At 33.2% G+C, this 26,655-nt stretch overlaps 1 protein-coding gene across 1 annotated transcript in view; it reads right to left on the reverse strand.

The window, feature by feature from the left end:
• Positions 1-4,203: 4,203 nt before the first annotated feature.
• Positions 4,204-26,655, reverse strand: part of LOC129220566 (MYND-type zinc finger-containing chromatin reader ZMYND8-like) — a 163,794-nt gene continuing 141,342 nt past the window's right edge. Inside the window, exons 24-25 of the mRNA XM_054854997.1 lie at positions 15,554-16,030; positions 4,204-4,568 (exon numbers count right to left, since the gene is read on the reverse strand). Of these exons, the coding sequence (XP_054710972.1) occupies positions 4,527-4,568; positions 15,554-16,030 (519 nt within the window). The 3' untranslated portion in view covers positions 4,204-4,526. The remainder of the gene's footprint in view (positions 4,569-15,553; positions 16,031-26,655) is intronic.

Raw genomic sequence — 26,655 nt, forward strand, 5'->3', positions numbered from 1 at the left:
ACAGGGTTCGTACGCTCCGGGAATTCCGGGAAAACCGGGAATTGTCAGGGAAAATGACACTGTCAAAAAATGTCAGGGAAAAGTCAGGGAGTTTTCAAATTTTGTCCTCCAAATTTTTTTTTTCCATTTTTTTTCCCAAGGAATTAAGTACCATAAGTTCTAGTCTTCGTTTTTATTGTGATTTCACGAAAAAAATTGTAAATTTTTATCTAAACCGACGCTGGCACTTAAAAACTGCGATCGAGAAATGAACGTTTTTTTTTTTTCACAACGAAAAATGCGCCAAAAGAGCGAAGATTTTCTTACATGGAGTCAGTGAGGGGAACTCATTTCTTTCTATTGCCTAAATGACATAGTCAAAAATGTCAGGGAATTTTCCAAATGTGTCCCCAAAATTTTTCTTTTCCCAATTTTTTCCCAGGGAATTTGGTTTTATGAGATCTAATCTTCATTTTTATCGATGTATTTAAAAAAAATTGTAACAATTTTAAAGCAATGAAAAAAGTGGCGACCCAAAAAATCTTCAGCAGCCGCCATTTTTGGCTCTCAGTAGTTCCCAAGGGAAAAAAAATCAGGTGAACAGCAATTATGCACAAACTCAAAAGGAGAGAAGACAATTTACTGCTTCGGAAGCACAACCTGTAGATGGGAAGGTCGATCGGGGAAAATAGTTTTTTTTTGATCAGAAAATCATTTCAGCTACGTGTGAAACGTAGTCGCCATCTTTGGTCATTCACAAGATGGATGTAGATACGATCCTAAAATGCCTAAGTTTCTAAAAAACAAAGCAGAATTGGATGTTTTCTTTAATTGAAAACTGATGAAAATAACAAAAAATGGTCTACAAATTGTTTTTCTATTGTTATTTAAAATAATTTTTTTGAGAAATGAAAAAAATTGTTCTTTAAACTTAATCTTATCCTCATTGCCTCGGACGCAAATGTGAATAAAAACTTTTCAATGTATTGTAGTTTCATGAAGATTAATTATTTTTTAATTGTCTTCATGCGACAAATTAAAAAAGTTATTTCTTATTTTCGGGCATAGCCGCCATATTTGGTCATTCCCAAGATGGAAGTACGCAAGACTTTTTAAGTGCCTAAGTTCCCGAAAACGGCATTGAATGTTAATTGCCAATTGCAAACTATTCGAAAACAACACAAATTGTGCCTTTTTTTCCGGATAATTTGTAATTATTTTCTGGAAAAATGCAATAATTTAATCTTCATAACATTTTTTTGTTTTAATTGATTTAGACTCTTATGTGCTAAATACTGACTATTTTGCTTTTATTGTATCCTTTTAAGGATTATTAATTATTTATCACTACTTTTATACTACAAATCCAAAAATCTACTTATTATTTTAAATTTTTCACTTTGTCGCCATACTTGATCGTTTGCACAATGGAAGTAGACTTAAACTTCCAGAAACAGAATTGGATGTTTATATCAATGAGTAACATTGAAACTAACATTAAAATGTGCAAAAAGTTGTGAATTTTTGAAAATTAACTAATACTTTCTGGAAAAGAAAAATTGAAATTTTAATGTAAGCGTCCTTTAATATGTGAAAAAAAAAAAGATTATTGGCATTGGCCTATGATCGGCGGATGTTGATTTTTGTTACTATGCATTACATGGTATGCCAATTGATGCAACAAGTTAACCATATTTATACTAAAATTTAGCTTTGCATTTTGCTCAATATGTTTTGTGTAACCTACTTATAAGAAAATAAAAAGTATTGTAAACCAAAAGTGGATGCTAAAAGGTTGCTGCAGGACTACAGCAAAACGCTATAATATTATGCGTGACATCAAAAAAAACGCTAAAATAAGTTGAAAGTACTCTGTTTTCGACAAATAGTAAACAAATTAAAACAATTTTGAACAAAATGTTTAAAAAAAACTTAAAATTTTGACAGAGAAAACAAAGGAAAAAAAAAAATCCAAGTTTTTTTTTAATTTTTTTTTTTTTAAATCTAAGGGGAGAAGTTTCAGCTCTTCTGCATTGCTACTTTAAACAATTTTAATTATTTTGAAAATATTACTATTTAAACTTAAATTTTTAATGAAGCGAGTAACCTGGAATTTTCTAAAAAACATCCTGGAAAACCTGGAAAAGTCAGGGAACTTTTTTTAACCAAAAGTGTATGAACCCTGCATAAATACAGTATGATTGTTACCAAAATATAAACTATTTGTAATGAGTATATATTGTTATTTAGTTGCTATTTTGTAAAAAAAATAAAAAGGTGTTTAGAAGAGCTTATGTGTGATTTATTTATATATACATATTTTTATGCATAATATTGCATAAAAATATGTAAAATATATATGTAATGTATTTATAAATGCATATAATTAGGCATTAATGAAAAAATTCATTTGTGTCCTGATCAAAAATAAGAAAATTCAATTATCATATTGGATGCAAAGAATTTTTTTTTTCCAAAGTAAGACATTAAAAGTGTAAAAACTGCAAATAAAATAATTTAAAAATGCAGACCTGCCAACCTTATGAAAAGAAAAGATGGGAGATTGGGTCAAAGTTTCAAGGGAGATAACAAGAGATTTTAGACTACGATATTTGAGGAAAAAAATATAGTTTTATCAAGCATTTTTAGTTTAAAATACACTAATGTATAAATGTAATAACATTTCAGTTCTAAAGATTCCTTGTAAAATAGCATGTAAATGACAGAAACTTTATATAAAAAAAATCACTTAATGAGTGCTCAATCACCATGTCGAAGTGACCTAGTGGTCCCCGCACGAGTATCGCCGATTTGGGTGAAATTTTATAGAGGTGTATAGTAGATATACCTCTGAAACTAACCTATGCAAATTCTCAGCTTCTGTGATCCAAATCCTGAAGACTTGGAATTTCCCAAAAAAGTGACCCAAAATGGCAAATGAGTTTTTTGAGACAAATTGTCATCTTTAGGCTAAGGTACAGAAAATTTTATTACACTGAAAAGCTTGAAATCTTGGGAGCTTAAAGTACATTTGGCTGTTAATACATTAAAGTAGTTTTACGAATTTGAGCTCATTAGATTTTGTGTAGCATGCGTGTAAACTCGTGATGAAGCGTGGTGAGGAAATTTTTTCCTTAATGATCATATTGTAAAAATACTCGTTTTACATATGATAATGGGTTGCAGTTTCAGGGCTTAAATATCTTCATCTAAAAGATACTGTCATCCAAAAAGGCTATCAAAACTGTTCAAGTAAAAAATAGCCTATTTTCAAAACGATGTAGCTCAAGTTTGTCACTTTGCATCTTCATTTTGTTAAGACCGTTAGAAAGAACATTTTTTCCTTAAAAAATTTTTTTTTTTAATGGTGCTCTTTCGAATAAGGATAAAAAAAATGAGCTCAAAATATTATCTGTTGTAACGAATTGCCATGTTTAAGCTTAGGTTGCGGAAAATTTTATCATACTGGAAGCCTAAAATTTTAGGAGCTTGAAGTACTACTTTTAGTTACCAATACATTCTAGTATTTTTGTGTTTTTCAGATCATTAACTTTTGTGTAGCACGCATGCAAAGCCTTGACAAAATGCAGTAGAGAAACTTTTTCCTGGATTTTAGAATGTAAAATTTTGAACAAAAATGACTCAAAAGCTTGCACATTGTAATTATATTTTCAATATACGTGATTTTAATGGGTGCAGAGTTTGGTTAATTTGGTTGCAGAGATTAAATAATTATTTTCTAAAAGATATTGTCATTCAAAGTGGTTATCAAAATCGTTTACATGAAAAATAGCCCGATTCAATGAACTGTCGCTCAAGCTTTTACCTTGCAATTTCTTTTTGGGTATTCTTTCAGATACGCATGAAGAAATGAGCTTGAAACACTAATCATCGTTTATGAGAAAATCTTGTTCTACAATGAATAAAGAATTGCGATTGCCAAGGAAACTGGCTTATAGTGATTTTGCAACTATTATTAGTCAGAAATAGTTTTTTATTTTCCTTTTAAAAAGTTATTTTGCGAACTAAATATGACAAACAGAAAACATCTTTTTCTGGAAACAGACGGATACATCACATGTTTTCTAACTTCAAACATGTCAATCAAACAGTGGGGAGATAATCGCATAACAAAAACTACAAGAGTTTCGGTGATAACCTGAACACTATCAGCCCTGGTTTAAGTCACAAATTAGTGAGAATTAAAGTGTACATTAAAGAAAGAACATTATAACTGCATATTTTATTTACACATATAAAATAACAATTTGCTGAATATACATCAAAGATTGAAACAAATATACAGTATGAAAATTGTTTTAAAGTCTTAGATATTTTTGGCATACATGAATAATTACAATACAATGCAAAAATAATGAGAAAACAATTGTTGATACTTTTCATGACTTCCATTTATAATTTTGCATTTTACAAAGAATTCATTCATAATTTGATTTTTGCCACAAATTTAAATAATCATAACAGTAACTGCACAAGTTTCTGGACAAATTTTATAATACAATGCTATGATTTTGGAAAATTGTAATTTAGGGTTTGACACTTGATGAAGATGTCTGAACTGGAGGTGCCTGGAAAGGAAAAAAAAAAAAAAAAGACAGTTAAGATGTTTTCTACTTGGAAAGGCAACATTACATGGATAAGAAAGACTTTTCTTAGCTGGTGTGGTAAACCAACTAGTGAATGTATGTGTGTGTGTGTGTGTGTGTGTGTGTGTGAACACTTAACTGCAATTTTATTTACGAAAATTCACATAATTATTAAAAACTATTGAACTAAAGGGAAGGTGGAATGACTACTGCCCATTCTCTTCTGTGTTAATGTCGTTGGCCATTTTCAAACCGGTTGACAGCAGGGGCGTGCATAGAAATTTTGGGGTCAGTCACAAATAGTGATGTGGATCGGGTAAACACCCAGCAGGTAGGTAAATTATTTTGGGGTATTTTACAAAAAAATGCAAAAAGTGTGAGATTTTTTTTTTTAAATCTAATGAAATAATTGGTAAAACTGATACATACATATGTATTACATAGTTTATAATATTTTGTATTGAAATACTTGATGAAATTATGAAAGAAACATATCGTGAACCAAAGAATCTTTCTTTTCAATGTCATAATTAGAAAAGATATTTGCTTTTTTTTGTAATCAGTTAAGCTTTTTACTTTTTGTCGAATGGCTTTTTATATCTGAAATTTGGCTATCAACATTGATTAGGCATATCCAACACATTTAGTGTGAATATCATATTAGATTGCTAAGTTGTTTCCCTCAATAATTCTTTAAGTATGCGATCAAAATACAATTTTTGGGCAGAAATTTATTGTTTTGTATATGGTTGGTGATACAAGGTGTATTCCGAAAGTAATCCAATGGTTTTTCCAGGCCGCTTTTATTGGTCGGAGTATAATTGAACTATTTGGTTTAGGGAGGGGGACCCTAAGTTTTTCCAGAAAATCAGTCTCAGGGTTCTCCAAGCTGTGGAAGTGGCCGGACGTGAGTTAATGTTAACCTCTGCGCATCGAGCGTGTCACCGGAAAAATGGTACACGATTAAGTTTTGTTGCTTAACCAACAAAATCTCTTGAGGAGACTAAAAATGATTCGTCAGGCTCATGGGGACTCTTCTCTGTTATATTCACAAGTTTTGAGGTGGTTAAAGACCTCTAAAGTGGGCCGGGAAGAGGTTAAGGATGAACAACGCTCTGGGCGACCGTCAACCAGCAAAACTGACAACAATATGACTTGTGTTCCTCAATTGTTGGACTTTGACCCTCGACTGACTATCAAGATGGTTGCAAATGAACTGAACATGTTGTCTACTGCTGTGTTTTGCATTACTGAAGATTTAGCGATGAGAAAAGTGTGAGGCAAGTTCATGTCGAAGCACCTTGCCATAACGCGCTGGGAATCCGTGAGTTCCTTGCTAAACACCAGGTGAAAACGCTCTCCTATCCCCCTATAGTCCTGATGTCGCCCCGGCAGACTTCTTTTTGTTCCCTCAGATTAAGGCAGGCCTGAAATGAACCCATTTTTCATCCCTAGAAGAGATCCAATCAGCCGTGATGAAAACCTTAGGGGAGGTTCCTATAAACGCCTTTCAGGACATTACCAGTCATGGCAGAGACGATGGAAGAAATGTACAGAAGCCCTAGGACATTACTTTGAAGAATTTTAAGTGTTTGTGCAAATCTGTTCAATAAAGTACTTTAAAAAAAATTGCATTACTTTTGGAATAGACCCTGTATATATACATAGTGGAATACAAACAGAAAAGTATTTTAGTTGAATATAAATTTTTGAAATAAATACCAGGATATTTTACATCATTAGTCACAAATGACTTTTACGAATCCACCTCCATATTATTTACCACTACATCCTTACATACATTCCATCCCTCATTTTAAAAAACCTCAGGCCCCCTTAAAGTTTGGGCCTGGGTCAGCAGGTGTCCCTTCTCCCCCCCCCCCCTCCCGGTTAACAGCAGAGAGGATGGCAAAACATAGTGTCTTCCTTGTAGGAACCATTCAAAATGTTTCATATTTTCATTATAAAAAGTGTTGAATTATGATACTAATTTAGTAGTTTTTCAAGCAAAGTTTTGCTCAACATATCTTTGATGAAGTTAAAGAGAAATCATTGATAAAATTTTCTATTGTGAATACCACTCTTCATTATTTGTTTGACTAAGTGTTAAATTCAATTTCATAATTAAAGGGTGTGTTACACAGTCTTTTTATTTTTGAACATTAATACATTTAACTTACAAAACATCAACTACCCATAATTTAATACATGGAAAAATTTAAGAAAAAAATCTGAACTTTTGATTAAAATAAAGGCAGCTTTGTATAAAATATATTTTTCTACATTTTACACATATACACGGTATTAACACATTTTTTACTTCCTTCTATATCTAATACAGTGAAACCTGTGTATAACGATACTGTCTATAACGATAACCTGTCTATATCAATTTTTTTTTGGCCCCAGCAAAATGTCAGCATGACTAATCAAACTGTCTATAACGATAACCTGTCTGTTACGATATTTTTTTTTAGGTCCCAACAGTATCATTGTAGACAGGTTTTACTGTATATAGAAGAAAGAGTATTGGATTCAAGCAAAATTTCGAATTTTGACGGATTCAAACGTTTTGAGGTGTGCTTTGTCCATTTCGACCATTTTTGGAAAATGTCTGTCTGTGTGTGTGACCAGTTTTTTGTGGCCGCTCTACAGCAAAAACTACCGCATGAAATCGAACGAAATTTGGTACACGTATGTGCCCCTATGTGAACTTGTGCCTATTGGTTTTTGGAACGAATTTCTCCAACGGGGGGGGGGGGGGGGAGTGCAGCAATGGGACATTTCTTGAGTTATGCTTGCCTGCTATTCCCCAAGAAGTAACAGGCGGAATTAAACAAAATTTGGTCCATATGTTGCCCCTAACATGTACAGGTGCTGATTCAATTTTGGTGTCAATAGCTCAAACAGGGGTTGAGCTATAGAACATTTTTTGTCGTCAATTTGACTGCTTTATCTCAAGAAATAATGAACGGAATCAAACAAAATTTATCGACAAGTAGCCTTTAGAGGGTATAAGAGCTGATTCTATTTTGCTGTCAACAGCTGAAAAAGGGGTGGCTCAATCGAATATTCTTTTTTTCCCATTGTGAGTGCCATATCTCAAGAAGTAATGCTACGTTCTGGATGAAATTTGGCATAAATGTGAATCCATATGTTAACAGGCGTTGGTCCAATTTTGGTACCAATCGCTCCATGGAGGGCTGATTTTTTTTTTTTTTTTTTTGTGTGTGAATAAAAGTAGCTTTATAATTTCAACAATAAGAAAGATAAATCGCAATAGACTGTCGTCTGCGTATTTCGTGTGATTTTGGAAAATGACCAGAAAATCGCGATGATTTAAACTTTTAAACTGTTGTCATCTTGTGTTTGTTAACAAATAAATGTTTACAATTATTTTAAGCTTAAAATAATTTTCAATTTTTATTCTTTGCTTTGCTTTTGAGATAAATCAAGAATTGGGATGGTCATCAAGTTTTGGTGTGTGTAATTTTGCTTTTGTTGAGAATATTGCTTACTCGTCAAGCATAAGGAGGGATCAGAATTATAAGAGATAGAAGAATTTATTTATCAAGCCTAACAGAATGAAAACTTAATTATATTATAAATATTTTCTGAGTACTTTAATTCCTATAAGTAACTTGCTTTGTAATAATACAATTTTGCAAAACTCTTTCAGCAATATTTTCTGTGGATTCCTTCTTTCAAGGATTCTAAACTGTTGAGTGTGTATTTTGACAAATTAATTCTGTGATTATGTATTTAAGAGTTAAAAGTAAAAACCTCTTAACACCCTTAAACAGGGATGAAAGTTTTCAGTCTTTTCACAGATATCTGTCTGTTCAAAAAAAAAAAAAACAGAGAGCTTGTGAGACAGCAAAATAAAAGTAAAAAAAAATAGGGTGTGCAGATTAAAGAGTTGAAAGAATCAAATAGGACTAATAGCGATTATTGCAGTTGACTGTTGCATGCATACATGGCAACAACTTGTCTTTTTTAGAACAGAGCAGCAGGGTTGCCATATATGTTGCCAAGACTTCAGCTCTAAGAGGAGATGCTCTTTTTCCAGGGGCAATAAAGTAAAAAATACGAAACATAGGGAATGAGATAAATTGTGGTAAAAAAAGTTATTCCTAGAGGTAACTTTCTTATTTAATTAGTATTTTGCGACCACTCACTGATGGCTCTGGCTATATGAACTTCTCTTTAATGTCTTTCTTACAACTGTTTAGTGCTAATGTACTATTTTAACAAACATTCGGCTTCCTAGGTGACACTTCAAATTTACAAACTACTCCACCAGATTGTTGTGCTTTACTCTCTTGGCCGAATTTTTAATTTGTGTCTCACTACAAAGTACTACCAAGCTGGAGAGATTTGAACTCTTGGAACAGTTCAAATAACACTAGGTGACACAATTTATTCATGGAGGATGGGTAAAGGGGAGGGGTTTGGATGCATGAGCTTGGGGGTATGTCTTGGAGGGATTTTAAATTTATGTATAAATCCCAGTTAGAATAAGAATATCTTCAAATTGAAATAAATTAATGAATTTATCAGTTGTCTGTCTCTTGTAGAAAAAATATATTTAGTTCAGAAAAAAGATCAAAGAGAGAAAATTGAAAATCCTTTGTTGCAAGGAAAAGCCTCAGATTGGTATTAAATATAATTACACAAATTTTATGTGTTAACAAATGGGCTAAACAACAACTTATAAAGTTAAAATCATTAAGCTATTTTTTTTCTGTGCAAGAAATGGCTGCCAATCAGCATGAATATTTAAAATTTGACAAGGCCTTAGAATCTACTAAAAAAGGTTATAACTCCAGCTCAAATACACTTAGAAGCCAGACGTGGCTCCAAGGGAGGGGCAGGGGGGGCAATTGCCCCCTCGTCGGAAGCGTCTTGCCCCCCCGTCGGGGAAAATTTAGTATTTCGTAGGGGAATCTGTTTGAGGCAAGTTTAGCCAGAGTCCGTATAACGTCGTCCAGATGGTGACAAAATATAGCTATTACTTCGGGGGAAATGGTGTGTTTTGATCCTCGAAATTTCTGTTTGTCGATGCAGGGTGTCGATGAGCTGGTTTTGACCTCAGGGTGTCCACTTAGACTAAAAGAGTACCATCCCCGTCCCTACAGAATGCAGTGGTGATTACCGGTCAGACCTAAGGCGTCGTCATCGGGTTACAAGAGGAGAGAAATACGTACTGAATGACAATAGCCAGGACGAGACGAGAGGGGATGGGGGTGGGGGGTTGTCATCGGGGGAGAAAAAACATGCTTCGGAGATTTTTGCTTTCCTATTACATTCGCTAAACAGCTCTTCATCGTCACGTCAAGTGCGCAGACGCAGACCGCACTTATTAATGCGTTTTAAAGTACTTTATTTTCACTCAGAAGTTACAAGTAAGTTATTACTGTAGTTATTTACAACTTTTCTGATTATTGTTGATTATTCTGCAACAAAACATATCGATGAGTAAACGATTTTTTTACCTCATACAAGGAAGTGTACTAAAGTAGATTTAATGTTTTAATTTTTTAGTGCAATGATGTCTTGTCTTCAAATGCTAAATGCAGGAAAAAAATTCTTTGGACTAATATAATAAAAGCAAATAGATGTTTAACATTTTAAATACATTTTTCTCAAAAACTTATATTGATCTTGTTTGTAGGCTGCATAATAGTTTTGTTGGGAATGGAGAATGATTTACTAAACATTCAGGCTTGGCACAACTAAACAATCATTAGATTATTAAACGTCGGGTTGATAATGCATCGGGTTTGGGTTCTTTTTGAGAAAAATGTTTGGGGGAGGGGGAGGGGCGAACCTTTTGGAAAAGGCAAAATTAAATAAATAAATAAATCATGTGTTAAAAGCAATTGAAAACATACATTTTGCTTCCATTTTTTTTTTTTTTTTCAGATGTTATCATGCAGTCGAAACTCATGTTTCTAACTTAAAGTAAAAGCTGCGCTTAGCCCAGACCGCTGTAATCATTTGATCGGACCAAGTCCAATTCAAAAGTCAACATTGCTCCTTCGAGATCGATCAAACCAACTTACAGACTGATACCAGACTCAATCTTGTTTAATTTTTTTTTTTTTTGCAAGCTATATTCTTTTTTTTTAATATGCTTTTTTTCAAGTACTAAAATAGTGTAAAAAAGCAGTGCTGCGCAGTCGGAGTCGGACAGATTTTGGAGACAAGGAGTCTGAGTCGGCATTTGTAGGTTGAAAATTCCAAGAGTCGGAGTCATTTTCCCTCAATGCCTGTAACACTGCCAGTGATTGCGGGGTCGGAGTGAGAGTTGGAGTCGAACTGATTTTAAGGTAAAGGAGTCGGAGTTGAATTGTTTGTCGGTGAGCTAGAGGGGTGATTAAAAACTAATTGTATCGAAAGCCAATGTGAGCACGAAGCAATGCGGTGTCTTTTCGTTTCCCGCGCTGTTTCTCTCTGTCGACTGCTGTCATTGGTTTTTCGAATCAAAAACAATTTTTACTGTGTATTATCAATTTTTGAAAGAGTTTATAACTTTAAAAAAGTTTTGTTTGCCTATTTCTGTCCTGATATTTTTGTAGTTGCAATTACATCTTATAAGGCTTCAAAATGCAGAATTTTTATATCTATTTTTCAAAATTTCCTCCGGGGAAGAAATCCCCGGGCCCCTACAATTGGGAATATTTTGTACTCCACTTAAAGGGGAGTCATGTGTGACTTTCTTGATAACATTTCCCCTCTTAAGGTCAATCCAACACAGGACATCAGGGAAAACACATTAAAACACGATCATCAAAAATTAAAGTATTGCTGTATGTATCAGATGAAAGAGACCGACATAGTCAAGGAGAACAAAAATTATAAAAAAAAAGTGCCTCTCTTACACCACCGAGAGAAACGTTGTTAAAACTGCAAAAGGGGCCCCAAACCTAAAATGGCTTAGGGCCCCGTTAAGTCTAAATCCGGCCCTGAGTTGGAGTCGGCCATTTTCCCTCCGACTCCGTACATCTGCAAAAATGATCTATGTAGATAAATTTTGGGGTAAGACTTTGAATTTACATTTTCCCCCTTTAGTCTGGAAAGAGAATTAAAACTTGAAATTTGAAATTATGACCTATTTCAACTGGCATGTTCAATAAAAAGTTTGAAACTAATGGTTATGCATTTTCGAATTATGAATGCTTCAAAAAATTTGAAAAAAGTTAGGTATATAGTTAATTAAAAAAAAAAAAGAGAAAAACCTTACACAAAAGAAACTGGTGCAATTAATGTTAATCACTTTGATCCTTACTAAGTTTGTTTATGACGTAATATCGTCGGCACTATGCTGAACTACCGAATGTGAAAATTGGCTCTTTTCAGGAGAGCCGAAACAATATTTTTGTCCATCAGACGCTTTAGTTATTTTCAATTTTTTGATTTTTATAAATAACATTAAGTGTAAATCTTATTGTTTGAAGTACAGTAAACTCTCGATTATCCACGAGTGGATTATCTGCGAAAGTCTCGGAAAAAGAAAAAAAAAAAGTTGAAAAATTTTGTTCTTCAAAAACGCGGATCTGAAATCAATTCGTTCCAGATTTTTTTCCCCTTTTCCACGACAAGTGCTCCTTCTCAAAAAACGTGAAAGTCGGTATGCATTGTCATCAACTTCTCTTTGACACGTGCCTCAAGGGAAAGCGTTCATCTGATTTCGGTAAAACACATGTGTTTACTGAAGACCCCTAGTTTAAAAGAGCGTAAGACATTATCTTTATCATCTGTTCCGATTGAGAAAGGTTAGGAAAACGCCTACAGGTCTTCTGGGAATTCTCTGATGGGGTCTTTTTTGTTGTGGTCACACACTGTTTTCACTTCTGGGCTGTTGAATGTTTTAGGTTGACGGAAAGTTCCTGATTTAAATTTTAGTTTATTTTAGTTCTGTAGAGCTTGAAATACACATATTTTTTAATGCCGCATCTCTTTTAAACGTTTCACGTTTTATTTACAATACAATCATTCTCATGCAAAAGATAATTTCTGTCTTCTTTACCTCTGGTTTTAAACCTTTTTGGATTATCCGCGGTACCTGAGTCACTCAATTCCGCGGATAATCGGGAGCGTACAGTAGTAATAGCCCTTTTCCTTTTTGAGTACTTCGGCAAACCATTGAATTTGAAAAACGAGATTCGCGTTTTTTCACCTTCGTTTGTTACCGAGTTTAGCATAGTGCCGATCATATTATCAAGTTTCGTTTTTGTTTTTTTGGATTACACAAAACACACACATTACTTTCGTTTAGTACATTCAAAAACTTAGAACCAACGGGTGAGGAGTTGAAGTCGGACTGATTTTGAGGTAAAGAAGTCGGAGTCAGGAGTCGAAGATTTAAAAATTCAGCAGTCGGAGTCGATCATTTTCCCTTAAAATCCCCTGCCAGTTCTTGTGGAATCAGAGTCGAAGGCTCTAAAATTCCCGAAGTCGGAGTCTGTCATTTTTCTTGCTTAGAACTGCTGGTGTGACTATTCATTTCAATAATTTAAATCTCGCTCACTACATTTTAACTTTTATTTTCTATTTCAAGCAAACATGCTTCGGCGGCCCACACATTTTTCTCCTAATAGCTGTGACTTGTACGATGATATTTGTAAAAATCTAGGAATGAAATATGTGTGCAGCCCCTATGAAACTATCATGATTATTTATCTGATTAGCCCGGTTACCCGTCAGCTCCATCCACCACCAGCTAGACCTAATCGATGTAGACCTTTTATTACCATACAAATTAATTAAAAATCGTAAAAATTTGCACCTTTTCTAATTTTTTTAGCGCAAAATTTTTACCCGTTTCCAGTTTCTATTTGTTATCAAATAAAATACTTGTAATGGGTTTTAGCAAACTAGGCTCTTCAAAAGATTTTCAATTTTTTCTCTTGATTCTGCTTTGCGCTAGCAAAACTTAGTAGTTGTAATCATCTTCCCTTTTCCATGCTTTCCCAAGTTATCCCGGAAAAATAATATAATGAAAGAAAATATAAATAAATTTAATTTTATACGTGTTCTGACTCGCGAGGTTCATCTTAATATAAAGCTAGGCATCGGGCTCAAGTTTCTTCTGAATTTTTAACTTAATATTAGTTGCTTTTTTTTTTTTTTGTTTACTTAAGATGTGGGTTTCTCTGCTCCCCAATAAATATTTTGAGCTAGTGGATGAGCACTGCTATAACCTTGAGCCCTGGGAGTTTCCCTCCGTAAATTTGTGTGTTTATAAGGTTTGATTACGGAAGGGGGGGGGGACCCTCAGTATCTTAATCGGTCACTAACCCCATCACCCTAACGTTACCAAACATGACCTACAATTGCGTTTTCGATATTTCAATTTTAAAACTTTTTCGGGGATGCACCTCGACTCTCACTCCCTATAAAATACCATTACAGATCGACTAAAAGTTCGTTTATTGGACTTCAATTTCTTAAAATTCTTTGGGAGTGAGCACCCAAATCCTTCTCTCCATGAAATTACCGAAGATCATCTAAAATTGCGTTTTCAGAGCTACAATTTCGGAAAATTTACGGGGGAGAACCCCCGGACCCCCCTAATTTCTACAAGCACAAAAAAATTCCTGTTGTTAAGTTTCTTTCTCTGCATAAAATTCTGTTGGGCGCACATTTATAATGATTTTACATCATAGTCAGACTTTTCGTCAATATCTAATTCTCAGACAGTTCTAGTTTATTGATCTCGCGATGACCCTGTTCACAAAAGCCTAGTTTCATGTTTTTCATTTTTAATTTGATTTTTTTTACCTACATATTTCATTTTATCTATTTTAAATTTTTTATTTTTTGCTTTTAGTTTTTATAGGGAATTCGTGTTCTTAGAAGCAAAAAATGATTAGTTTCTTTATCACTTGAATTGGAGGGGGGCAGAGCCTGATTACCGCAGGGGCATGTGGGGCACAGGCCCTTCCTCTTAGATTTCAGGGGGGATCAAAATACCCTTAATTTATCATGTTAATTAAAAATAAATAATGATTTCACTCAGAATCTAGAGTACAATGATATCATTGATAGTTTTGCAAATGCCAAAACAAGGAAAAAATCTATTTGTTGTTAAAAATTCGCCTTAAAAGTGTGATCTCTTTGCAAATCAGAAAACCACTCCAAATTTAGTCTGTATTTACTATTAAAAGTTATATGATAGATCATTTTGGTATTTACGGTTTATTGCAAAGTTTAACCACATTTATATATTTATCGTATACTACTACATATCTTCTACTTTTTAAATGTATATATTACATTGTGATATGAGGTACCACCAAATTTAGTACGGTTGTGTAAAAATGCAAGTATCGAAAGAAATATTTTATTGCTTCAACATATAAAAAAAAAGCTGGAATGGGGGGGGGAGGCACAAAATGAATTTCCTGAAATAGGAATGTGCCCGATGTCCAATGTCAGGATGATCAGACTCTGGGGGGGGGGGGGGGGATCTTGCAAAGTAAAATTTGGCTATGCCCCCCTGTCGGGCAAGTTTGCCACCCTGTCGGGGATTTCCTAGCGCCACCACTGTTAGAAGCTCCAAACGAATTCCATCTTATGCAGAAAATTCCATTAGTCTGATTAGGGGGAGTGAAAAGACAGCAATATTCATTTACCGTCACAATATTCTGGGTATTTTCACTAATAGTTTGCATTTCATGTGTTATTTTCTGCAATTTTTTTGCGAATTGTTTACAGCTGTTAGTTTTCCCCAGAGATTTTTGGATTTTCAAGGATGGGAACCTCCCGTACAGACAAGGACTGAGAGGGTGATCAAGGAGGAAATCTGAGAAAATTTGGCAAGAATCCCACCAACCCATTTGAGTTTTAGCCTCGTTACCATATCAAATATATTTACAATGGTTCAATATTTTTTTTTTCTTTTACAGAAATCATTATATTTAAATTATAATGAGGTATAACAAAGATAACATGTTTATTACCTGAGTGGTAGAAGTGCTCTGCTTGCCAGTAGTTGTTCCAATTATAACATAAGGTCTCACTGGATAGTTTTGATGTGGCACAGGTTGACTAAGATATGAAGGAGGTTTACTTTTTTCCAGAATACTAACTATACCAGTTTGTTTGGTTGCACCGTCTACTTTAGTTGCATCCAACAAGTTCCTGACAGTCAGACGCTTTTTTGCAGGTTCATGCAGTTCAATATTGGGAGGAGGTTTAGGTTGTATAAGGATAGGTGAAGCATACCGTACTAAATTCGGACTTGCCTTTCTAGGGAAAAGAATATTTGGTGAACTGCAAACTACAGAAGGGCGTTTGATAGAAACAACATTTGGAACTTTTTGTAGAGGAGAAGAAAGGATTGATGTGGTGGATGAAGGAGCAACAACGCATTTCACAGTTTCATCTGAGTTTTCGCTAGCACGTCTTTCCCTTTCCTTTGCCAAAATTTCAGCAACCTAATTAAAATTAATGTTGAATTTTACTATCAATTTAGTAACATAATCAATACTTTACTAATTATAACTACAAAAAGTAATTATTTTATGCTGAATGCATTATTCAGAAAATGTAATTTTTTTTTTCATTTTATACACATTTATATAAAACATGAACACATTTAGAGTGGTTGCAAGATATATGGTGAAAAAAGAAAAATCTTTTGCAGCACCCTCCCAAAATGTGCCAATAGGCTAGAAAATGTGATTTGCAAAGTTTCAGTTCAATTGGATAATACTAACCCGTGGCTCAATGAGAGTAAAGCTGAGAAAACCAGCAAGTTTTAGCACAAAATCATAGTTTCCCCTCTTTAACACCAAAACTATACATCCTAAATGCTTCTTTCTGATTTCCTTTTATAAGAAATTTTGTTGACTTGAAGTTTGATCCCATTCACATTTTTGACACAACTGATTGAGTGATATTTGGGATTTTTCAAGTCAGATGGCAGCGGATACTCTTTCATTAAAATATGAACTGCATTATTTCTTACAGTAAAATTTTAACATCTTTTCATAATGTAATGTTTTGAGAGCAAAAACAAAAATATATATGAAAAAAAAGCCGGAAATGTGAAACATTGTGTGTCTTCTAGCGAGATTAGAGATTTATTAAGAAATCTTGTAATCAAATGTGAAAATGAAAAGTTTGTATGTGGGATAACTGGGACTCTATAAGAAAACAGGCAATTGCCATTCTTTGTGGGAGGCTGGTAAAACAGGCGAGATCTCAGGACAATTTGTAAACATTGTATTATCATGATTTGCATAACAAGTTTTCAAGCATTGAAATCTGTGTGAAACATTTGAGATTAACTAGAGAATGGCTCTACCTTCAATTTCCAGTACATCAACAACCATGAATTTAAAACAGAAATACAACATATTTTCAATTGGCCTCATGTCTCACCAAAACCTTCTGATGCACTTGTTACCTTCTGATAGCCAGCTCTTGCACAGCTTATGCATCAAGTAAAAATGAGCCTCAGAAGTTGCAAGCCAACTATCTGTATTTTCTTCTTTGAAAATGAAGAAGTGAAATCTGTACTAAGCACTAAAATCCCAAATAGCACTCGATCACTTTTATCAAAAATGTGGATGAGATCAAACTGCAAGTTAACAAAATTTTGGATGAAATGAGACTAGAACCAAGTTCCTAGAATGAATAGTTTTGGTGTTAAGAGAGGAAAAACTACTATTTTTCAAAATTACCCTTGTTGAGGCACATATTAACATTATCCAATTGAGCTACAACTTTGAAAATCACATTTTCTAGCATATTGGCATATTTTAGTGGGGTCACTAGGGTGCAGTGGCGTAGCTACTTTCTGTCGCCCTTGGCGGTTTCTCAATTTGCCGCCCATATTGATGGGAAATAGTTGACATATTAAAGAGCCAAAAGTATTTTAACAAACAAGAAAATAAACTTATTTTTTTTCCTTCTTATTTTTCTTGCAGAAGAAAAAAGAAATAATTCACAGCCCCCACAGTGTTTTGATTAATACAAGCTAGGTGGACAAAAGTCAAGTTCAGAATTCATCATATCATCACACAAAATTAAAGTGTTCCTAAATTCACATGATTTATTTGTTCAAGATGGATATTATTTATACTGGTAAGTGCTTTTTTTTCTCTAATTTAATTACTCTATCTGATAATTAAACAATATAAAATTTTTTTTGAAGATAAAGGAGTTTTTGCTCGTTTAAAACCTTTCAAGTGATGGTAATGATTTTACCCGTTTGAAGATACTGGTAAAGTTTTGGGTGTGATGTCCGTAAAGCTTTTGAACTAAACTGAAAAACACATAAATGTAGGATGTATCTAGTGGTGTAAGGACCATGGCCGTGCGCAGAGCTTCAGTAATGGGGGTACCACTATACTGCCTAGGGGTTTAGATAACTACCGGAAAAAGGGGTAGGGCCGTAGTGAGGTCAAAAATTTGGGAGAGTGTATGAAATTGGTTACGTTTTGTAGTACTTTATAGGAGGCCCTGTCTTCAAGTGGTTATTAAAAATTAAGAGATCATATATAATTAGTTAGGTATTAAAATAATTCATCGTATAGTAATTAAATTCAGTGTTTATTTTATAATTGAGTGTTTAGTTTAGTTGATTTTTCTACTGGAATTGTAAAATAAATTTGATCTATATGTTTGGGTAGGAAATCGTATATGAGTATGACCAATTATTTTTTACTTTTTAGTCCCTCTTTGTTTTTCGAAGTCGGTTCTTTTTTTATTTGAAAATAATTTATTTTTTGCTTTTTAGTGGTGTAAATTTAAAATAAGTATGTAGGGTAGAGTATGTGTTACACTAGTTACATCTCGAGAAAGAGTCAAGCACATTTGTCTGAAAATAGCTAAGATGAGCAAAACAGAGAAAGAAATACAGCAAGAGGGGAAATATTAAGGGGGTGGGATACTCTCTAAGCAAGAGTCCCCCTCAAAAAGAAAACTACACATTCAACATCCCCCCGCCCTTAAGGGGTATTAATATTAATGTTTTATATGGTACTTTCTTTAACACTGAGTAAAAAAAGTACCTTTGTTTTATGGCACTTTCTTAAACAATGGATTTTATATTTAATCGTTTAATATTAAAATTAAATAAAGGTTTTTTTTTTGCCCATAACTTTTTTGTAAAGAACAAATGTGGTGAAACAAAGGTTTGGGACCTAAGTTAGATCACTCCTACCATTAAACAAAAAAAAAAAAAAAAAAAAAAAAATCGGTTCACTAAGCGAGAAGCTAACGAATTTACAAATGACAAAGTGCGAGTATGAAATTTGAAGAGTTCCCTCGATTTCTCCAGGCTCCCTTATACCCGGACTTGAAGACCATTAGATGACCGGGAGAAGTATACTGTTTCAATCAGATAAAGAATTTTCCTAATCGGACCAGGCGTTTTCTAGGAATTGGGGAGCTATAACTGTAAATTAAACTGACAGCATCATGAAATATTAAATGTAGAATACTTGTAACATTTCAGAAATTGGACACCAGTTACGATACGTTTATTAAGGGATATAAATTTAATCGTCTAAAAAGGTGGGGGAGTGGGATTTTTTCTTCAGTTCCCCATGAATTGAACACTAAATATATTTCAAAACTGAAATATCAAAAAAAAAAAAAAAAAAAACTTTAATGACTAAATGAAGTTATTAGCAAAAATTTTTTGATAGTAAATTAATTAATTCAACTATTTTCATAGCAAAATACACTTAATTTACTGATTTGCTGCACGAATAATACATACAGTAGTAAGACTATAATTAAAATTAACAGGCGAAGCCGTAAAAATCAAACATTCCGATGCGTGAGAATTGAATAAATTCCTCCGTTGAAAAAATACACTGTTCACGCCAAACCCACGTGACTTGTTACGTATTGTACATCTGACGAAGACTGGTCTACTTAGCCACAATGTATAAAATTTAAAGTTTCTTAGATTTTTCCGGGACCCCTCATCAGATTCACACACAATTAACATAGGACCATCTGGAAAGTACACCCTTCCAAACAAAAAAAGAATTTTTCAAATCAATCCAGTATTCTTGGAGCAATACGAAAACATACATAAAAAGCCGCAAGTCGAAATCATCCTTTATTGAAGTCGGTTAATGAGCAAGAAATCGCTAGCTATTTGAGACTTCTAACAGCAGAAAGAAAAAAAACATGGTCCCTTGACTTTGCATTACCACCTCCCTCAGTCTGTAGCTTCAGAGGAAGAAAAGAAAAAACAAACAATAGCGCTGAGATGTCCACAAGAAAAACACATGTTTTGTATTAAAGTAATTTTATTATTATAGTCAGGTGCACACACAGGAATTTTGCCTTGGGATGGTCTAAGATCGAAAGCCTCAGTCTCATATCATATCCCCAATACGCTATCAAACACATTGACTTGATTTTTTCGATTCTCGAGAACGAAAAGCAGTAAAAAATAAACTTTTGAATAAACAATTAGTGTTATTTAATAAAATATACTTAAATAAATTACCACACAGCAAAATAATATACGCATTAACTTTTCTCATAATTCAAAAATGGATTTAACAAATCAAATTCATCGTTGCAGAAGCACCATATGATTTAGAAGTTCATAGAATCTCATTTGGTATAATCTGTAATTACAAAACTAAAACATGGTTTTTTAGTGTATTCATTTATAATCACCATTCTGCTTGTAATAGGAAATTTGTTATAGGAAAAGTGCACAATATTTAAAAAAAATCTTTTATCATGAGGATTTTTTTTTTTCACTTATTAGAACTGAAATTAATGTTACCTTTGTTTGAATTTATTTTACGTACAAAATACACAGAATCGTAATCAATCGGGAAAAAAGCAAGACCTTTGGGAGGGGTCCGGATCCCCTGTACCCCTTCCTTGTGTGCGCCACTGATTATAGTCGTACTAAAACCTTACAATTCAAAGACTTCTTTCCCTTTTTACCTCCAGTAGTAGAGCAAAAGCATGATTTCCTTATTGGGAGAACACGTTAAATTTTTTCGCATCAAAAGTGTGAAATTGCCGCCCCTCAAAAGTGCTACCTGGGCGGATTGCCCCCTTGACCCTCTCTATCTAAACCATTGCTAGGTCGGTCACAAAATTAATTTTGTGTGACAACGCTAGTACATATGAGGCAGTGAGAAGCAAAGGGGTGCAAGAGGACTATTTTAAGTTTTGAGTAAAAAGCGTTTAAAGATCAGATCCTAGATAGGCTTTCATTGAAATTTTTTTTTCTAAAATATGCTGTACAGCAGCACCTACCAGGGCTACTAGTACAACCTCTTGCCCCAAGACAGAGGAGAGGTTCACCTACCATTTGTACTGGTTATCTCCAAATTTTTAATTTTGCCACTTGCATCCCTTTGCTTCTAACTGCCTCATATGTAATTTTTATGCTGAGAAAAAAAATGCACGTAAAAAAATTATGCTGGTAAAAAGACTTCCAAGTTACAAAAAAAAAAAAAAATCCACAAATAATTTTAACTGATAAATAATTATAGATACTAAGTGCTAGGTAAAAAAATTTTCTTTTACTGCTAAACAGTGTTTCTTATGCATCACATTCAATGGAACATTTTAAATAGTTACCTGAAACAAAACAGTTCAATCCAAACACAAAATTTATTAGTATCAGGAATGGTACAAACAGGGGTAGAAGTGACCAACTTGTCACATATAGGACATTTTCCACAAAATATAGGACAAATATAGGACACATTATATGAATAATTTTGCAATGAAAAAAGAAATAATACATATCATATATTATAAAGTTATTCTTATCAATGATTTTATTTAAAAAAAAACCTCAAACAAAATACCTTACATCTATAATGACTTTCCTGTAGTTGAAAGTGATTTTTGAAAAAAGTGTACTTTATAGACTAAATAACTAAAGAAAAATTTGAACAAAGATAATTTTAATTTTTTCTTTCTCACTCATGACCAAAGTATTAATTCCACTGCTCTTAGATTTTATATCTAAACTGAACTCTTTACCACTTGTATTAAAAACAAACAGAGCTTGAGAAGGATCCTTCTGGCATTTTTCAGAGTTTTCTTTATGCTTGAATGTTTTAGCATGCTGCCTCAATTGCGAAAATTCACTATTGCTTATGGGCACTGAACAGTTGCAAAAATAGCAAAAAGCGGTAAAATCATCTTTTCCTTTAGAGCACCATGCACCAAAATTTGTAGAATTAATGTCCTCCTGGTTCAACAACTCCACACGAAATGTTGTTAAGCGATGCGATTTCGCCATTTAAATTCCACTTATTACAACAAACTACGTTTTAATATCATAAGGAACTAATCATTCCACGATCCCAAAATTCCACAAAAAGAAAAGATTGCAAAAAAAACTTAGAACATTCCGATCAGAAAATGCCCTGAACGCAAAAATATACCAACAAAAACCATGATGGAAAACAAAACAAACGGCTGTTGCCCCCCTCCCTCCCCAAATGTAAAATTCTAAAACCAACTTCAGCATTAGTTCTTGAAACTCCACCCGCTATAGAGTGACGTGACATTGCTGTAGCTAATGAGAGAAGATGCCCTGTTGCAGAATTGAGTCAGTTGAGTTTTTTAATTTGAAATTCGTTTGGGCACGTACTTTCAGCGAAAAATCCGATGTCAGAAAGTTTATTTACCGTTCTTTTTAAAAGATATATATGGTATAAAACGGAAATATAGAAAATATAGGACATTTTTGAAAAATATAGGAAATATAGGACGATTTTGATGCTTTTTTTGAAAATATAGGAAATATAGGATATATAGGACTACTTCGACCCCTTTACAAATATATATTGAGCCAGATATCAGTTAACAAAAAATACCTAACATGCGTTGTGCAATAAATAATTATATGAAGTGAATAAGAAAGATATGTTCTGATTGTGCTGTGAAGTAGTCTTGAAAATTTCTTAGTAATATAAGTACAGACATTGTCTTGCTGAAATAAAGCTTGAGTGAAGTATTGAAAGAATGAACAATTTTGGACTTGAAGAACTCCTCTGACTATTTGAGAAAACTTACAATTCTTAGAGCTCAAATTGAGGGATAACAATTATTAGAGTGTTAATAAATACTCTACAATATGCTTCTTATTCATTAAATAAAATCAAAACATATATGGGTCATTCTTCAAAAAGTGTTACTTTTCTGTCAAATGCCTTTTACAATAAAAACTTTAAGGAACAACTCATTCGACAATGATTTTTAATTGCATCAAAAATATATCTATTTAAACCTGCCAACAATTTTTTAATAATAATTTTTATTTTAGTCTGTTTTTGGTTCACAACAAGTGGATTCTCACCTCCGTGGCATGTCACACACCTTGTGTAACTGTTTATGTTGCTTAATAACTTGTTTAATCAAAAGTATATTTTTAGTTATTGATTATTCCTTTCACAAATGTTTCAAATACTAATTGTTTAAGTATATTACATTTTTTAATATTGTTTCAGTTTGCTTTAGTAGGACAAGGAGTCATGTCACACAATAAATTCTCATCTCTGTTACCTAAACACAAAATGCCATTCCTTCCTCATTAACACCTGGCATTAATGACATCAAATTTTATTTTCCATGATACAGGGGGTCCCCCTTGTTTATTTTCAGCCATAGTTGAAGTTGTGAGATTTTTGTCGAAAAACAAAAAGATAAGATTTTGCTTTAAAAATTTGGTATGGTTATTCAGACTTCTCACCTCCGTGAACTTGAATTTCAGGGATGTAAATTAATTTAAAAAAAGAAGTGAATTTGTTTTTATATGCTTAACATGTGCAGATTGTAGCAACAAAGAGAAAAAAAAATCCCTGAAAAAATATCCATTAGGCCTATATTAATGGCAAAGTCCTCACCTCCATGACATACCTTATCAATCAGGGTGGCGACAGGAACTGTGAAAAAAAGTTTCCTGACTTTTCCCTGATTTAGTTCACCAAATTTCCCTGATTTACGTTACCAATGAAAATGGTTTTCTTCCTTTGCTTTACTTGAAATCCATTGTATGTTTGTATAAAATGCAGTATTTTAAACGTTTTAAGTTGTGTAAAGTTGTTGAACTAAAGATATATTTTAAAAAGATGCTACTTTTTTAATAAAATGATTGAAAAAACATATCAAGTCAATTTTTTTTTGGGGGGGGGGGGGGGGGGGGGGGACCTATAAAACAGTATATTAAATTTTTCTACATGGAAAGATTATAGAAAATTAAAAAAGAAAGAAAACTTTACTTCCAGAAATTACTTAGCATAAGAATTTTAAGAAAATATTAAAATTACTCTTAAAAACATATGTGTATTTATGATAGAACTAAAAATTAATTGAAATTATTTTGAACTAAGTTTTCAAACAGTATAATAATTGTTGTAAGAATAACAAGTAATAGTGAAAGAATAGAAGTAATGTAGTTATTCTTATATAATTAATTCACATACTTATGCAAAACAGATGAAACCATTTGACATCCATTCATAGGGAGCTTTTCTCTAATCAAGAACATAGGTTTTAATGAATGAATACACCATTTTAACAGTAAAAAAAATAAAGATATTTACTTAAGTACACAAGTTAACTCTATTTCAAATGATTTCAGTATGTAACGAAAAAAAATCTTAGATTGCTTTTGTAATGAAAAACTTTGAAATGCAAGAAAAAAAAAGCAATTCGTTAACTTCAAAATATATAAAAGAAGAATACAATTTGGTTATAAAATTAAAGAATCACTTACGTCTGAAGAAAAGAAAACCTTTATAATCTGCGGTGACATCAAATAGTATAAATATAACGGCAAAAAACAAAGTTTTTTTAAATTGAAAGTTCTTTAAATAACTTTTAAGCTTTTATAGTATTAATTCAAAAAACCAAAGATTTCTTCTAGAAATCATGATTACAGTACGCTAATTACTTCGAGACAATGGAATAAAGGCAAAGGAGCTAAGGCATTAAGGGTGCTCTTCACTGAGAGTCTGAAAGATTCGGATCTAATGTTAACCTACGGAGAAAGTTGGAGCTTGTTTTACAAATTCCTGTGAAGTTTTTCGGATCCGGTTTTTTTTCTGAGTATTTTTCAAGACCATGTCTGTTTCTTTTAGTTTTTACTTTTTTGATGTGTCCATTCTCCGATTTTTTAAAATTCGAGAAAAAATGAATTTCTTCGAAAACGAGGTACTGTTGGACATTTCGCTCTGTAAAACATCTGCAACTCGTGCTATCGAAATTTTAAGAACGCCCTGACACGGCAAAATATTTCCAGCTCTCTTTTGAGATCTTGTTTGAAATAATGCGACCCATTTTTTTAAACAAATATCATGTTCTAACTATTGAAAAAAATTTCAAAATACGTTAACTTTTTTGCATTCGCCCCGCCCTTTATTAGAAACCTCCCCTTTTTGAGGGGTAAGCACAGACTGAAGGGGTAAGTGCTAATGGGGGTGTAAGATTTATTACCCTCTCATTAGTTCCCCTCAATGACCTCCGCTGGACGTCCTTTCTTCTTTCCTCTTTTCCTATAAGGCTTTCGTGAAGAATCAAGTGCTTTTGAAAGTGAATCCATGTAGATGCGTGCTATTAGCTGTTAAATTCGCAACATCTGCTTTTTTTTCAAATTTGTGGTTTGAAAAGAAATAGATTTGAAAGGAATATTTCTGAGTCAAATTGTTTATTTACAATATAATGAACATTGTTACAATGCTGTCGAATGCGAAAAGTTGACATTTTTCCCTTCCAGTAGAAAAATATTTTTATATATAGATTAAATCGTATTCCAGATACTGGGTATTTTGCATCGTTTTACATGTGTTTTATGTTACTACAAATGGTACACACATAAAGTGCTTTCCACAGCTCAACAAACATTTTTGAAAATTATTTGTGTCTTTAAGAGCCAGACTCGTCAAATTTCTTTAGAAGGTTTGGGAGGTGGAAAATTCAATTGCGGAAAACATTCCGTACACCAACATACTCATTAAACACATAGAAAATCATGAAAAATATATTAGCAATTTAATATAATTCAGTTAATGTAAAAAACACACCGTGGTAGAATTACTAAGCATTGTATGTATTAGTTTTAATGACGTTTTCAGCCTTATGTTGCCGACAAAGCTAACTAAAATGTGAACAATATAGAATGGGGGTTACAAGTTTTCACTGTTTTCTATTTTCATTCTCAGAAGCTAGAATCAGCATTTTAATACAATGTAGAAAAAATTAATTACAGGCATAAAGGTTTTCAGGTCACATAAGCACCCCCCCCCCCCCCTTAAAAAAAACATCATTAAAGATCGTCTTAAATTTCGTTTTTATGGCTTTAATTTCAAAAAATTTCGGGGAAGGGAGTTTGTGAAAAGTCCTTCTTTGACCATAAAAAAAAAAAAAGTCGTCTAAAATTGCATTTTTGGATTTCAAAAACCTGCATGTCCCCAACGTTATTAAAGATGGCCTACAATCATGTTTATAACACTTTAAAAATTTTGCCTCCCCCCCCCCCCCCAACATCACACTAAGACTGCGTTTTTAGACTATTTCGAAAAATTCCGGGGAAAGCTTCCGAACTCCCCGTTTCCTAACAGAATTGAAGAACCTGAAATTGTGTTTTTGGCGTTTCAAGTTCAAAAATTTGCTGGTGGAAGATCACAGGACCTCTTACTTACTTCCAAATACTACCAGAGATCGTCTAAAAGTGCATTTTGAAAATTTTTATTTTCGAGAAAATTAAAAGGCATAGCCCTCAAACAGAGTGCTTGGGAAAATAGGGAGTATTTCTGAGTAAATAGTATGCTTACGATAAAGATCATGTTAATTAAATATAGAAATGGTTCCCTCTCCTAAACAAGAAGCTAAATCCTTTCTCTCGCTGTATTTACATATTACTAGGAGTCAATAGAAATGGAAAATGTGGGATCTCAAAAAAGATTTTTGTTCTATACGAATGAAAATTACTTGATAATCATTGGATTAGAACATTCATTTTATTCTGTGACTGAAGACAGGATACGATAATTTTTCGGCACAGAAGTGCGTAACACAGAACTTAAAAGAAAAAGTTTGTCTTGTTTGT

Source organism: Uloborus diversus, chromosome 4 (assembly GCF_026930045.1).
Source record: "Uloborus diversus isolate 005 chromosome 4, Udiv.v.3.1, whole genome shotgun sequence".
Taxonomy (NCBI): Eukaryota; Metazoa; Arthropoda; class Arachnida; order Araneae; family Uloboridae; genus Uloborus; species Uloborus diversus.